This window comes from Octopus bimaculoides, chromosome 8, assembly GCF_001194135.2.
Source record: "Octopus bimaculoides isolate UCB-OBI-ISO-001 chromosome 8, ASM119413v2, whole genome shotgun sequence".
Classification (NCBI taxonomy): Eukaryota; Metazoa; Mollusca; class Cephalopoda; order Octopoda; family Octopodidae; genus Octopus; species Octopus bimaculoides.
Window position 1 is genome coordinate 91,524,255 of NC_068988.1, and position 17,263 is coordinate 91,541,517.

The 17,263-nt window shown below is 34.0% G+C and overlaps 1 protein-coding gene across 6 annotated transcripts in view; it reads left to right on the forward strand.

Moving 5' to 3' along the window:
* The window catches only part of LOC106874583 (putative mediator of RNA polymerase II transcription subunit 26), a 235,200-nt gene that overhangs the window by 174,272 nt on the left and 43,665 nt on the right, over positions 1–17,263 (forward strand). For all 6 annotated transcript variants that reach the window (XM_052970258.1, XM_052970262.1, XM_052970259.1 and 3 more), the window contains 5 exons: positions 261–330; positions 721–2,156; positions 4,320–4,387; positions 6,434–6,461; positions 9,769–9,951. In XM_052970258.1, the coding sequence (XP_052826218.1) occupies positions 261–330; positions 721–2,156; positions 4,320–4,387; positions 6,434–6,461; positions 9,769–9,951 (1,785 nt within the window). The remainder of the gene's footprint in view (positions 1–260; positions 331–720; positions 2,157–4,319; positions 4,388–6,433; positions 6,462–9,768; positions 9,952–17,263) is intronic.

Below are 17,263 nucleotides of genomic sequence, written 5' to 3' on the forward strand. Positions count from 1 at the left end.
TTTTTTTTTTTGTTTTTTTTTTTTCATCCATTGTCATTAATAGTGATTTGTAACATAAGCCGAGGGTCAGAAACTGGAAAGAAATATATAGTAGTAGCTCATATCAACGTCAATATATTACAGGTATTTATTTTATCAAGCTGGCACGATAAAAAAATAATGGGGAAATAATGGTAATATAAGACTGTCCTAAATTATTTTGTAATTACATTTAATGATTAGATTTTGATTTACCTGTCATTTCTTCTATTTTCTTTCAGAAAACTGTTATAAAAATAGCTCCTTCTTCAACAAAGGATGTCAGTATAAGAGAAGATCCTTCATTCATATGTAAGCTTTTTGATTGTTGTTGTTTTCATAACATTGTGTTATAATAATAGCTTAGTTGTTCAGTTTCCTTATTGCTGTAATTTCAAATTTAATATTTCAATTTTCAATACCTTTAAATGGATGATAAAATATGGTATACACTTCTATATTCAATTATTGTCACACATACTACATATGCATGCACACACACGTTGGCCAATGTGTCATACATGTTTAACTGCAATGAGTGAGTGTGTCGTGAAATCTTATGAAACTTTGTTAAATGTCCTGTCCAATTAAATAATACATGGTTTAAATTTTCTGCTGTTTTGTCAACACAGTTTATTTTTTCAGATTTCACAATCTAGAAAATTCCCAAGAATCATTTACCACTTTACTTTTGTTCTCTAGATCATTCTTTGATACAGAAAAATTCTGAATTGAAGTCCAGTAATATTGATAAAATCAAAGAAATAAATAATGATGTTTTGAAAGAAGTAACAAAGGTCACTGAATCTAAACAGACTGCTGTAGAGAATTTATCTACAGCAGATAATAGAATGAAAACTAAGAGGCCAGTTAAGAAAACGTTTTTCCATTTCATAAGTTCTGATAGTGATGCTAATTCTAACAACAATAAAACCATACCTTCAAAATACTCCACCATCACAGAAGAAAATCTCAAGAAATTTAACCAGCAAAGAGACAAGTCATTGGTTAATAATTTAAATGCTAGAATTAAAGGCTTTGTGAAATCTTCATGTGAGACTGTTTTCCAAGACATTGACAATGTTGACAAGAACCAGACTATGAAAGAAGATGAAATATTGAAGGATCCTCATCATTTTTCCACACTTCACAAATCAAGGAATCTTGATGTTGATTTAACAAATGACAAAAGTCCTAAAACTACAAGTAATACTTCTGACCATAATAATAATAATAATAATAATGATAATAATGACAATGACCTATCAAATAAGTCATCGGCATCTAGTAACTTATCTAGTCCTGTTACTGATCCTACAATGAGGAAAAAATCACCAGAAAATACAAATCAACAACAGAAAGTTGCTAGTCCAGAGAAAATGGCACAATCAACAGAAGGGGACCAACTAGTGAACCCCAAAACTGCCCATAATAGTTCTAAGTTCCAAACCAATTCGAAACACCAATCAAAAACAAAACGCAATATTCCAAAAGGATCCCTCTCTTATTTCTCTGCTCAACCACCAAAGGAAGCACATAGAAAATCTGAAGGTAGCCGAAGCCCAAGTTTTAAACTATTTGAACAGACTCCACCTCATCAAGCACGACACAAGGCAAAAAGAAATTACAGATCAAATAAACAAGCAAATTTATCTAAGCTTTATGACCCTTACGATTTTGACAATATCAGTAATAGCTCTTCTAATGTTAAACAGTCTATCAGAAGTTTATCTCCAGTCATTTCAGAAAAACGTAAATTTTTCAAGACTAGGCAGAATACTAAAGCAAGCAATTTTTCAAACTACTTAGATATCACCAAAAGATCAAAACCAATTAAAGAATCTGAAAGTTTTCTGCCATCTACTGCTTCCAAGAAAACCAAACAATCTTTAAACAAAAAGCATGAAACTTCAAATCAGACATCTAAATCTGTTACTTTAAATCAAACATTAAAATATGTTACTTCAAATCAGACACCAAAATCTGTCTTAGATGAATTTAACAAAGACCAGTCCAATGAAACACACTTTAATCTCTTAACTCCTGGACGTCAGGGTTTAAATAACAAACAACGTGATGGTTCGGAAAGAAGTGACAAAACTTCCAAGAAAGTTTCGAGCATCTCAGTTAATTCTAAGGTAAGGGATAATATTTTCTCTAGATTTAATCTCTGTAATAGCAATGATAATGATTACTTAAGTTAGTATAGAATAGCTTTGCAGCTCTGTTACTGATGTAAATTTAATGCTTATTGTATTTCTTTTATTGCTGAAAACATTTTCTTTTTACATTTCCATTGATTCAACTTTAGCTGTTCATCATTTTCAACACATGAACTGGGACAACTGCAGAAACAAGAAAATATTGAAATTAATCTCATTGACATAACAATTCTCACTAATATTCTGTTGCTTTTATGATGTTATGTTATTACTGTGTGGCCCTCCCCAGCCTGTTTCAATCCTGATCGAACTGATCTATGGCACATAGGTGGTCTGTCTATGTGTAGCCTGCAAATCTAACATTTCAGGCATTTACATGATTCAAAAACATTGCATGTGTCAATTCCATATTTCTAAGCATTTTGCCCTAATATGTGTATATGTATATGTGTGTGGTGTGTATATATATATATATATAAGATAGTAGGAAATGTCTAATGGCGATATGGTTGTTATTTTTAGCAAGTCAAATGACAACATATTATTCATTAAATAGAAACTTAAGATAATTTTTACTGTTGTTACTCTGCAACTCGTCTCTCACTCTCAAATTTTTAATCAGCCCTGGTCGCTGTTCAAGATTCTTTTCGGTTTCTCTGCACCCATCACACTCCCTACCTACACACACTATCATATTTCTGAAGTTTCTAAAAGTTGAAATGAAGACATTAATTACTGTAGATTTTAAAAAGATTATTGTTATTTTAACAGCCAATCTCATCTTTTGCTTGTTTCAGACATTGGAGTGCAGCTTAGCTGGGGCACTACCTTGAAGGGTTTTAGTTGATCAAATCAACCTCAGTACATATTTTAAGTCTGATACTTATTCTATTGGTTTCTTTTTCCAAACAGCTAAGGAACATAAACAAACCAATACTGGTTGTCGAGTTGTGGCAAGGGACTAAAACAAATACAAAGACACACACACATACTACAAAGATACACACATATACACAATGGGCTACCACACAGTTACTATCTACCATATTCACTCACAGGGCATTGCTCAGCCTGAGGCTATAGTAGAAGACACTTGCCCAAGGTGCTGCTCTGTGGGACTGAAGTGAAAGCCATGTGGTTACAAAGCAATCTTTTTAACCATACAGCTATGCCTAAACAACTTTACAAAATAGTCAAGTATTGTGTTGGCACTCCGTCGCTTACGACGTCGAGGGTTCCAGTTGATCCGACCAACGGAACAACCTGCTCGTGAAATTAACGTGCAAGTGGCTGAGCACTCCACAGACACGTGTACCCTTAACATAGTTCTCGGGGATATTCAGCGTGACACAGTGGGACAAGGCTGGCCCTTTGAATTACAGGTACAACAGAAACAGGAAGAAAGATTGAGAGAAAGTTGTGGTGGAAGAGTACAGCAGGGTTCGCCACCATCCCCTGCCGGAGTCTCGTTGAGCTTTTAGGTGTTTTCGCTCAATAAACACTCACAACGCCCGGTCTGGGAATCGAAACCGCGATCCTATGACCGCGAATCCGCTGCCCTAACCACTGGGCCATTGCGCCTCCACTGTCAGGTATTGTACTAACAGATTAAATCTGAACTGACACCAACTAAACTAGGAAATGATACCATCTTCTTAATTCATCAGTGTTATATATTTAATTACTATCTAAGCATGTTTTCCCTCATCTCTCAAACTTCATCCATCTCATCTCCATCTCAGACTATTCAGGTAACATATTCTCCTTTCCCAACTCTCACACCTGTAGGAAGAGTACATTAAATAATGTAATCCTAGATACATAATATATGGATAAAAGACATGTTGATTATACTGGAATGTCTTTGATCAGAGACGTACTTACAACAACAAAACTGAAACAGTAGTACTGTAGTGGTATAAATAAGATATATTGTCAGAGACGCCTCTAATGACACAATAGATCAAGGTACTCATTTGCTTTCACTACTTTTAACCTCTTATTGTTTGCTATTGAAATTCAAGTATTCGGTATTTTGTTTATTCCCTAGATCTATGGTCATGTTTCTTACTATAATAACATTTAATTCATTTCTGTCCTTTGACTACTTTTTTCTAAATTTGTTTCTTTAACATAAAGACAGCAGCCAATAATGCACGACTAACTCGTAAGCGGAAACCTGTTAATTATAAAGAAGCTGATACTAGGTAAGTTGTGTAAGGATATTAACATCATGACTTGGAGTAAAGAGCCAACAGGATAGGGTTTATAACCAATTATATAGTTTGTTAGTTTCTTATTACTATTGAAATTTATGAATTACCTTAAGGAGAAAAAACACTTAATTCTTACATGTCTCTTTTTATCTAACTGTGTGGTATTAATTACATGTTCTTCTAGAAATGTTAGCTCCGATAGAATGACACCTTATTCAAAGAAAGATTTACTGCTTGCTCATTTAACCCTTCTGAAGTTTGAGCTGAAGACCAGCTTTGTAAGTCTTTGTGACTCGTGAAGATATTGTTATTATTATCATTATTAAGATGACATGCCAGCAGAATCACTAGTACATCGAACAAAATGTTTCACAGAATTTCTTCCAGCTTTATATTGTGAGTTCCAACTCCATTGAGGTCAACTGTACCTTTCATCTTCTTGGAGTCAATAAAATAAGTACAAGTTAAACACTGGGTTGTTGTTATCAACTAATCCCCTCTCTTTTGGGGAAATGGTGAGAGCATTGGTATAGGAGAAGGAGTTGTGTCCGTTACTTTCACAGGTATTCCCAGACCAGTGAGAGTGACTCAGTTAACATTACTTTTGAACTGTTGCAAGTTGACAGTTGTAAGGAAAACATACACACAACAGGAATTCTAGAGGGCTGATGTTCTGGGAATGAAGCAAATGATTAGTGTGGGTCAGAAGTGATTGAAGTGTGATGACATTTTGGAGTAAGTGTATGAATGTGATGGGTTATACAAAGTGAAATAGGATGGTAAGGCTACTGAAGCTGTGATAAAAAAAAAAAAAAACAGAGAAAGGAGACAGCATGTTTGTGGGTCAGAGGTTTGTGTGTGTTGATAAACAACTATGTGTCAATCATTCCGGTAACGTTTCTTTGAATGGAGTTAGGGCTTGTGATTGATAGTAGTGGGCTGAAGTATTTTCTAGATCTGAGGAAGAAGTCTAGTCTTCTGGGTATAGTCTTTGCTATATTGAGTATGTGCACTTGTTAAGTGAGACCCTCAGTCACGATAAGGCCTAAGCGTTTATAGCATTTTGACATACTGATGAAAGTAGACAGTGTTATGATTAAAACTGGCAATCACTTGTAGAACTAGAATATCAGTGGCACAATAAAAATCACCTAGTGCAATATTCCCATGAACTTCTTCAGCATTTAACAAAATGGGAATATGAATTCATACTGAAGATAATTACCAATGCCATATATATATATGTTTTTAGATATTATGTGTGGGTCTATATGTGTGTGTGTATGTATATATATATATATATATATATCGTCAACAACATCAGTTTACATTTGTTATCCATAGAAGTTAGCTTATATTCAGAATTATTGCTCTCCTTTATTTGAATGAAAGACCAAGAAAGAAGTGGCTAAGTCTGACTTCAGGATGCTGAATGACCAGAGAAGCCTATAGCTTTGAAATTCGTATTATGGAGTTATCTTTGATTTGGAAATTAAAAAAGAAAAAAAAAAAACATTGAAAAGAGAATTTATCATTTTACTTCAATAAATGTTTTAATGTTATAAACATTAAATATGATACAGAAATCTTAATATTGTAGGCTGTCAGTCTATTGGTAATGCATCTCTATTGCAAAGGAGAAAATTGTCTTACCAGGAGTCAGTTCTATTATGTTCTGTTTTTTTTTCATTAGTGACAGGAATGAAGTATGTAATCTTTGTGCCCTTCTTTAATTCAATTTCCTTCCTTTTTCTTTTATTTCAACCATACAACCCATAATATCTTTATGAAGATGCAATTTCAGTTGTGTTGGATCTATTCATTGTGGAGTCACCAAAGTTCTCGGGGATCTATTACATTAACTTTACTTTACATTATTTGCTTTCAGTGAAAGAAAAGGTATGGAAATGTATGTAATGAAATTATTTATAAAAATGTCTTTTCTTCTGGTTAAATCAAAATTGTTTATATCATTATTATTTAATTTAGTTAATTTATTATTGCATAAAAACTTATTTTGCTTTTATATTCATAAAGCTCTGAAGATCAAATTAATGATGATGAGGTAAGTGTTTCTTAGTTTAACAAACAATGTTTATTTAACAAGATAGAAATATAAAACCCATAGACCTGTGGGTCAAGGGATGGAAGTTAAAATATTCACACATTTCTAAGGGATTTAAATGAGAAATTAAAATTGGAGTGTAGTTTCATCTATCAATAATAGCCGTAATAGATGAATTAATATATATTGAATTATTATAAGCTGTTTCTGTTGTGGTGATGGTGATAGTGGTAATTTTGTAGGACTCCACCCCAAAAGACCATCAAAACATTAATAGCACCAATCTTTCTTTAGGGCTAAATGCGCCATATAGAAAGAAGCTGAGTTAACTGATGTAAGTTGCAAAGACACTATTTATGCTTGTGTATGCACATGTGCATTTATATACACAAGATTTTTTGAGGTCATTTGTATGAATTTCGAAAAAAACACATAGCTCTTCAAAGAAAAACTGTATTTGAAAACAGATTGGTACAAATAATCTTGAGAAGACTTTTATCACACCTATTTAATGAATCCATTGTTAGCATCAGTGACTACTTCAATACAGGCTCAGAAATATTTACATACCCGAAGCAGATGATCTTTATCAAATGTTAGACGTAATGTTGGTTTTGGTGAACTTGAGAGATTATATGGTGTTGGGGGGGGGGGGCGATTAACATCTCTCTCATCTACACTCCATATGTGGAGTGAGGTCTGGGAGAATATGATCATGGAGATTAGCTTGCATACACACCTGGGTTGTCCTAACCTTATGAGACAGTTCAGAAGCTTGTTGAAAGACGTACAGTCTTCCGTTGCATACTCTCTCTACCCAGGGTTTCACAACTTTGTCTAACACCTCTCTGTAAACAGAAGCCTTCACTCTTAAGCATTATGTAAGAAAGTGAGGAGGTATAGCATCTCACTCGTTACTGACAACTCCCAAAACCATCACATTTGCTGAGAACTTAGTATGCATGACCACTAGAATATCATGCAGGCCTTTGAAGTGTCATCAGTCATTTCTTCATTTACCTTTTGTTCCTGACTGACATTTCTCTTATCATAGAAAAACACCAAGGAGCATTCCAGCCCCTTGGTATTTCAACTTGTTTAGCAGTACAACTTGTACTCGATGTCCTCAAGCACAGCTTTTCTGATGGTACTTTCTGAAACCTTGAGGTCCTTTGCAATGGTTCTGATTCACTTTCTAGATTTTTTTATCAATTATTTCTTGGAATTTTTGTACATAGTAATGTGTTCTCATAGTATTAGGACCTTGTGCATGTGTTTTGCATTTAGCTGCTAATTTTGGATCCCCATTAGCAGCTTCCAGCACCTTTCAAATTTTGACAATGAAGAATCGGGGAACTTTCATGAAGCAAGCTATCTCTGTATCACAGTGCTATGCTTCTAAGGCAATGGTTACAGCTTACCTTTTCATTCACTGAGTCAACTTGATGTCTGACATTATTTACCAAAAATGTAAGGTACAAAAGAAGTCAGTTAGAATTCTTGAAAGAAGTGTCCTTAAAAAACTGATGCACTCTGTGTAATATATAATACACATATACAGAGGGAGATACTATCCACTGATGAAGGTAACAATGACACTATGTAAGTGTGTGTGTGCATGCGCACACGCACACACTGGAGTAATGTTCATATCATAATTGTAATGCAGTAAAAACTGTCTAAAATTGATGTGTTACATAGTTATACTATACCAAACCACAGTATTTCCATTAAATGAAGTTCATAGAAGAGCCAGATATGTGTTATAGCAGAAACATAAAGAAATATAACTTTTGAAGTCCAGAAAGTTCAAGAGTATTGTGGATTTCAAATCAATTTCACAGATTCGAGATGCATCTCAATACATAAACACATGTATATTAAGAATGGTTGTAGCCTAGCACACTTGAGTTACCTAAACTATTTCTTTTTTTTAATAGTTTAGTCAGAGAAGGAAGGGTTAGTACCCATGATGTTTTTCAGGATCTGTAGGATAGAGATTAAGGTTGACTCCATTAAGACCTGGTCTTAATGGAGTCAACCTTGCTAAAAGCACTCAAGCATCATCATCATCATCTTGCTTGAATGCAATACTGGTCAGTGCCAGAGAGAGTGACCTCTACATATACCTAGTAGGCTGTAGATAAGGAGGTGAGTGATTTGTGTTTGATAGAGGAACAGGATGTTTGTGATGGGAGAGGCAGCTTGGACCAGATTCCACAAATATTTTAGGGAAAAAACAAGAGTTGTTCATATTTATAATTTTTGGACTGAGAGAAGAAGAGGTGGTGACCACTACTTGACCCCTTTATTTTGGTGACTTTGGATGCACTTATCAATATCTTGTACTTGCTGAGAGACTAGTCATGAACTGAGGGGAGAAGAGAACAGAGGATTATATGCCAGGCTTTTATCTATGAGTCCTGTTTCTTGCACTATCTGGCAGCAAGCTTCTTCTGGAAAATGCTTCCCACCAAACAAATTATGCCTGAGAAAGAACCATGGGAATTGACACATCAAGAGTTCATTATATACTCCTGTCAGAAACCTAATCCGAGTGCTTGTAACTCTGCTAGAGACATTCATGGGTCATTTGTTGTTTAACTGGGTGTATTGTTGAGGCTACCAGTTTACTTCTCCCAATATATATATATATATATATATATTTATTTATATATATATATATATATATTATTATTATATATATATATATTTATATATTATTATATATTATATTATTATTATATTATATTATTATATTATTATTATATTATTATATATTATATTATATTATTATATTTATATATTATTATATTATTTTATTATATTATATTATATTATATTATTATATTGTTATATATTATATTATATTATATTATTATATTATATATATTATAATATTTATATATTATTATATATATTTATATATTATATTATTATATATTATATTATATTATATATATTATTATATTTATATATTATTATATATATTATTATATTGTTATATATTATATTATTATATATTATATTATATTATTATATTAAATTATATTATATTATATTATTATATTAAATTATATTATATTATATTATTATATTATATATATTATTATATTTATATATTATTATATATATATTTATATATTATATATATTTGTATATATTTATATTCCATGAAAATCTTGTATCTGATTCATTTGCAAGGTCTCTGTCGGTTATGTATTAGTTATATGTGTAGAATACTGTTTTTTTACACCAAGATGTATCCTTTGCTCACTTTGTAATAAACCTCTGATATATGTTCTAGTCTGTTGTTAGCAGTAGGTCAGAAGCCAGCATGCCACAAAAGATACTGAAAACAGTCACAAGAGAAGGTCAATCAAAACACAAGAGTGTATCTCCAGTCAGTTCTGAACATTTTTCCAGTTATCAAAAACAATCTCTCAACTCAAAACAGAAAGCACAACCACTCTCCAAGCAACTGAATCAAGTAAGTGTTTTTGTTATAATTATTATTATTAAGGCAGCGAGCTGGCAGAATTGTTAACAATTCAGGAAAAATACTTAGTAGTATTTCATCTGTCTTCACATGCTGAGTTCAAATTCTGCTTAGGTCAACTTTACCTTTCATCTTCTCACAGTCAAAAAAATAAGTACCATTTGAGCACTAACGTTGATGTAATTGATTTACTCCCCCCCCCCAAACTTGCTGGCCTTATAACAAAGTTTGAAACCATTATTATTATTATTAGTAGTAGTAGTAGTAGTAGTAGTAGTAGTAGTAGTAGTAGTAGTAGTAGTAAGGCAACCAGCTGACAGAATTGCATTGGTAAAAATGCTTGGTATTTTTTTCTGGCTGTTTACATTCTGAGTTCAAATGTCACCAAGGTCGACTTTGCCTGACATCCATTTGGGATCAATAAAATAAGTACCAGTCGAGCACTGGGGTCGATGTAATCAAATTGACCTCCTAAAATTGCTAGCCTTGTGCCAAAATTTGAAACTATTATTATTTTTTTTTTTTTTTTATCTCAGGTTTTGTTGGAACTCCTGAAGACTTGTATGCATAGCGGGCTTGCTGCCTGCAGCCTATGGTATCATGTTGTCTCTTCTTCTCAACTGTCTAATACTTTCCTGATTATTCTGGCCATGCCAAGGAGGCAGACCTTTTGTAACAGTTCCACTGGGCACTCTATTCCGATTTCCTTTATATTCTTATTGATGCCTTCTGATACTATCCCCAAGGATCCAACAATAATTGGCACTATCTTCACCATTTTCCAAAGCTGGATTATTTCATACTTAAGAGGGTTGTATTTATCTATTTTTTTCGCCTTCCTTCTTGACTATTTGTGGGTCAGAGATGCATGCAACATCAACTATATAGCACACGTGCACCTTGTCCACCACCTCTAGGTCCCGTCTGTTATGCTCTAGCACCTGATCTGTTTGGATTGGGAAATAAAGAGGATTTTGCATGTCTCCAACTCCGCCACTCTCTGTGGTTTGTGCTCATACTATGTCTTGCCTCTCTCTAGCCCCCACTTTTTGCACAGTTTCCAATGTAGCACTTTCACTACCTTATCATGTCGCCACAACTTGTAGTGGTTTTGGGTAAGTCTAGGACATTCATTCATGATATGGGCAATGGTTTCAGCAGAGACACTTGCTCATTCCAAAGGTTGACCCTCCAGTTCATGGCTAAAGCTTGGTCTTGTGCAGCCAGTATAGTGCTATTAGTCTCTTTTTTCAGTATTCCTTTCTTCAGCCAATCCCACCTGTGTTCTCCATCAATATCTGTTGTGGCTATATGGAATCGTGTCATCCCTCATTGCACAATGCTTCTTTATGTCTTTTTTTGTACTTCTTTTGTTTTTCCTTTTTTCTTTTCATTAAATACTCCCTCATTCCTAACTGACACTAGCAAGGTTTCCTTACTTTAGCATAGGTACCTCATTAAGCTCTTGAGTTCAATATGCATGCAGTCTTCCACACTTATCAGTCCCCTTCCTCCATTTACTCTCTTCGTGTATAGGCAATCAGTGTCTGCATTGTTAAGAGCCTTCTCCATGCATCATTAAGAGCTTTCTTGTCTTCCTGTCTAATTCCTTTAGCTCCTTCTCAGTCCATTTCAGAATTCCAGTGCTATACCAAACTACTGCATGCAAGTTTATTGCCAAAATTACGTTTCTGGCATTCAGCTTTGAAGCCAATATTTTTCTCACTCGCTGCAGGTACTCTTTCTTTGTCTTTCATATAATTGTGTTTAATTCCGTCTACCTCAAGTATTCCCAGGTATTTATAACTGGATTGAGATTCAATTGCCTCTATCATTTCACCGCTTGGCATCCATAAGCCTTCTGTCATTTTGAGAGTCCAAACTCCATCTGAATATCATTTGAGAAAATCCGCACAAACTGGACTAGGCTGTCCAGTTCTGCCTCATTTTTTTGTGAATAACTTCAAGTCATCCATGAAAAGCAAGTGGTTTAGTTTTCCCTTACCTCTTCCCAGATCATACCCTAACTTTGTCTTCAGCACAAAGATCAGTAGGGACACATTGTCCCCTTGGAAGATTCCTCTCTTGGTTTTCACCTCTCCTGATACCTTATTCCTTGTTGTCAATCCAGTTCTCCAATATTTCATACTGTTCTATATAAGGCTTCTCATGTCTTCTGCTACTCCATACATTTCCATTGTTCTTGTTATCCTGGAGTGTGGTATCATATCGTATGCTTTATGATAGTCAATTTATGCCACACTCGGGTTTGTGTGTCTTCTCTTGCAGTTTCTGATGATTAAATTATCAATTAACAACTGACCTTTTGTCCCTTGACACCTCTTTCAGCACCCTTTTTGTTCAATAGGTAGCAGCCCACTTATTATCATCATCATCATCATCATTATTATTGTTGCCTTTGCACAGCTTCTAACGCTGGAGATGTACTAGAGTGTTAGCTGTTCACTACCAGGGAACTAAGGTAACACCTCTTAATTTTCAAGCATCCTTCTGGAGTATTCGAGTGGTTCCAAGCAGTTTTGTTTTCTGTAAGTGCTCCACCCTTATTGCAGCCCCTATTTGTTCCACGTACTTCTGAAGATTTTTGCTCACTGCTCCGACAATTATTGGTACTACTGCTACCTTTTTCATCAACTACAATTGCTTAACTTCCCAAGCTAACCTGTTATATCTCTCGACTTTTCTTTCTTCCTTATTGCATACCTTGTTGTCAGCTGGGCATGCTATGTCTATGATCCAGCATAATTTGTTTTCTTTTTCAACTAAGACTATGTCCGGCTTCCTATTCTTAATCTCATGGTCACACTGAATTATTATTATTATTATTGTTATTATTATTATTATTAGACAAGACAAAGAGCGCGATGCGATTGCATGAAGGGGTCTGAATGTCTTCAGTAACTGTGTCTTGAATACTTTTGTTTGACCACTTTTCAAAGGCATCCATGCATGCTTCTACCCCTTCATCATGGTCAATATTGGGTTGTAAGAAAGAAAAATTCATGGTTACCAAAAGACAGTTCTTGACATGGCCTCAGTGCTTAAAAAAGTTGTTGATTTTAGACATGAAATCAAAAGTATCCTGAATATAGGAACTTGATCTTTTTATGACAGGAGTAGAAAGCCTTCCAGCTATTCCAAAATCTTGGCTGTACAACATTCATATCGGCTGCAAATTGGATGCATTGGAGGAAATCTTTTGAACTTTTTGTGTATTATTATTATTATTATCATCGTCGTCGTCGTCATCGTCGCCGTCGTCGTCGTCGTCGTCATGGCAAGCTGGCAGAATCATTAACACAATGGGCAAAATGCTTAGTGGTATTTCGTCCATGTTTACATTCTGAGTTCAAATTCCGCCAAGGTTGACTTTGCTTTTCATCTTTTTGGGGTCAATAAATTAAGTACCAGTGAAACAATGGAGTCGATGTAATTTTCCAGCCTTGTGCCTATAGTAGAAAGGGTTATTATTATTATTATTATTATTATTATTATTATTGTTGTTGTGTTGTTTTTGTTGGTAACATATAATACTGAGGCTTACTAAACATGTTTTTATATATCTTGTAGACTATCAATATGTTAGATGGTTGATCATGGGCGAGTGTGATAAGGTTGGTACAACGAAAAGAAGACCTAGATTAGACATGTTCTAGTTTCTAATTTAGTCTGGTTATATGATACTCTGCCTGTCAATAATTATATTTACTACTGTTAATATACTCACATAGAGAAAAATCATCTGCATGTTGGGTTTGAAAAAGAAATTGAAACTCTAAACTCGCTTGCCCTTATTGATCTGATGTTTATTTTTGGAGAATTTGGTTACTGTGGCAAATAATCTATAGTTACAATTAAAACCCTGACATACCAATGTATATATTAAAGAACTTGTATAATATAGATAGTGTGTGTCTATACAATGGCATTGTTGTGTGTGTGTGTAGTAATTAAGATAGAGTATGTAATAGAATGTTAAGCTGAGAATAGTCATAGGCAACAGTGGTCTCTACGTATGCACCACAAATGCGACTAACAAATGAGCCAAAGAACTGTTTCTATGAGACATTCCTGCAGACTGCATTGATAACAGACAACAACAACCTTGTTATCACATCTGTTGACTTATTATCATCATTATTACTATTATTAATGTATTATTAATGATGAGCTAGCAGAATTGTTAACATGCCAGGCAAAATGTTTTGCAGCATTTCATCCATCTTTACATTCTTTGTTCAAATTCCACCAAGGACGACTTTGCCTTTCATCCTTTCAGGGTCAGTAAAATAAGTACAGTTGAACACTGGGGTCATTGCAATTGACCCCAGTATTCCCAACATTTCAGGCCTTGTGCCTATAGTAGAAAGGATTATTATTGTTGTTATTATTTGAGTGGTGATTAATCAGATCATTAACATGTGGCCAACTTTCCTTCTTCTTAAAATTACTGGCCTTGTGTCTAAATTAGAAATGTTAGTATATCAGGCCAAATGCTCAGCAACATTTTTTCTGGTTCTTTCGGCAAGATCAACTTTGTGGTGATAGCACACTGACTGAAGAAGGATCAAGTGTGATGCAACTGATGTTTGCAACACTAACTTCAAGTGAACATGCAATCCGGATAGGTTTCATACTCACCAAGGATTAAGATTGATAGATGGTTTTGAATACGAAGTCTTTTCCCCTGCGGAGATGTATTAAGTCAGAGATAGAGGAGTTTATCATAAAAATGAAAGAAATAGTGAGATCAGAAGAAACAAATAAAAACATATGTGTGGCTGGATGTAAAACACCATTTTGGATTTGTATTTGATATGTGATAATGTGCTTATGTATGCACAGAGGGTCGTAATGTCTACCTCACTACAAGGTCAAATGTTATAGGAATTCCACACTGGTCATCCAGGAATTTCTAAGATAAAGTTGCTTATGAGGAATTATATTTACTAGCCAAAAATGGATCTAGATATTGAGAAGTTGGTAAAATCCAGCAGAGGTTGAGCTCTTGCAGCAAAATCACCACCTATAAAATTTCAATAGATTTTGCAGGACCAGTACACTGATCATAATATCTAATAGTAGTAGATAGCTTTACAAAATGGCCAGAAATGTGTAAATGTAGAAAACAGAAATGTGGCCAGAAATGTGTAAATGTAGAAAACAGAAATGTGGCCAGAAATGTGTAAATGTAGAAAACAGAAATGTGTAAATGACAGTAACAGTCAAATTTCTACACAAACTTTTTGCTAGGTATGGTGTCCTTGGCACCATAGTCTTCGATAATGGTACGCAATTCATGGCGAATGAATTTAAGAATTTTTGCAAGATGTACTCAGTTGAACATATCCCTAATCCTCTGTATCCCTGAAGATACAGATGTAGTAGATGTGTGAGAGTAATTAACAGTGCGAGTAGTTTCCAAATAAATTAGTTCAAAAGCTCTAAAGGCTCCCTAGAAGTAGCTAATAGCTTTCGTTACTTTGATTAATTCAATTAGTAGTAGAAGGGATATTTCATAAGCAAACTAGCCAGAATAAGAACAATGGGCAAAGTTTAAGGTGATATCAATTTTGCTAATAACAAAGGGATTCTGTCTCTGAGTTATAAGCATTTTGTTTGATTCTTGTGAGCAACATTGTTTGAAGCAAAATATGGGCATTGAATGTGGAGAATGTGTAATTGGAAAGAAATATGGCAAGCATGTCCTGCTGGGTGTGTAATTTTATGTGCATGAACAATGGTGCACATATGAGCTAAGAGGAAAATTGAGTGTAAAAGGAACCAGATGTAGTATGCAAAAGAGAAGACTGAGCTAGAATGGATATATGAGGAATATGGAGAATGATAGCTGCATAAAGAAGTGTTGAAAGTTGATCGCAAGAGATTAAACCTCACAAAAGAGATCAGGACTGCAACAAGTGGCAAAACACTGTGCTAGAAAAAGCCCATCTGACCCATGCAAGCTTGGAAAAACAGTGATAAAATAATATTGATGATGATAGTGTGCGTATAAATATTTAGATGGCAGAAAAGAGCTCTGGTGTGTATATGCAGACATTACAAAATATGACTATCCTGTGTATTGAAGCACTCCACAAGTAAATAGTTGTTTGTAATAAACCACTTAAGAAGTGAGAGCCATGCTAAAAGTGGAAAATTCATGTTAGCTTTAACCTGTCACATACACACTTGATGTAGTAGACTGTAACATAAACCACAAGTCAGTATGATTACTCATCTGAGCAGCCGGAGACTCTGTCAGGTGAATAAAGTGACATTTTGAAGTGCTTCAAAGAACCAGATTTTCAGGACCTGAAAATCGCATTGTGTTGAGTGAAAGCAAATAATAAGGCACAGGCATACATCACTAGATATAATTAACTTATATTCTTTATCTGTGTAGATTTAACAATAAATTGGCACAGTTAATGAAGTCAGAGTGCATTTTCAAACTGAGTGTGGGTGCAGACTCAAATGAATTTATTCTCTTTCAAATGTTCTGTTTCTTTATCAACAGTCAATTTTGAGAATACCTATGTATTCAATTCTAAATTAATCCAAAATAATAATAATTTCTAACATTGGAAGGCCAGAACTTTTTTCCTGTGGAATAGTACAGTATAAGTGATTTTATCAATCCAGTACTTGAATATTACTTATTTTATCTATCTCAGAAGAGTGGAATGCAAAATTTACTGAAGCACAATTTGAAATCAAAACAAAAAGGTGTTAAGTAAATACTATGAAGTTTTTTGTCTTTTGTTCCACCACTCCTGCCTATTCACCATTCTTATTTAATTTAACAGTAAAAAAAATTTGGATTTTAGAAAAAAAACTGCATGCTAGGATACTTGTGTCTCGAGTAAAATACAAAAAAAAAGAAATGTAGTTTGTTGGTGTGCTGTATAGAATAGAATATACTTGCTTCATTTATTTTAATTCTTTACTATCAATGTAATAGAAAAAAAATGTCTTTAAAATATTATTGTTATATTTCAGGATGATCGGGTTTTTTCATTTTTTTTTTCTTTGCCAAATAAATACACGCATTATATATTCGTTCTTCACTTGTTTATTACTATTCTTATTTTATCTTATGTCCATTGTTCGGAAATCTTTCGTCACATATCTGTCTTCTACAATGAAAGATTTCTGGACAATGGACATAAGATAAAATAAGAACAGTAATAAACAAGTGAAGAATGAATGTATAGTGCATGTGTTTATTTGGCAAAAAAAAAAAAAAAAAAGTTACCATCCCAAAATATACCAATATCTG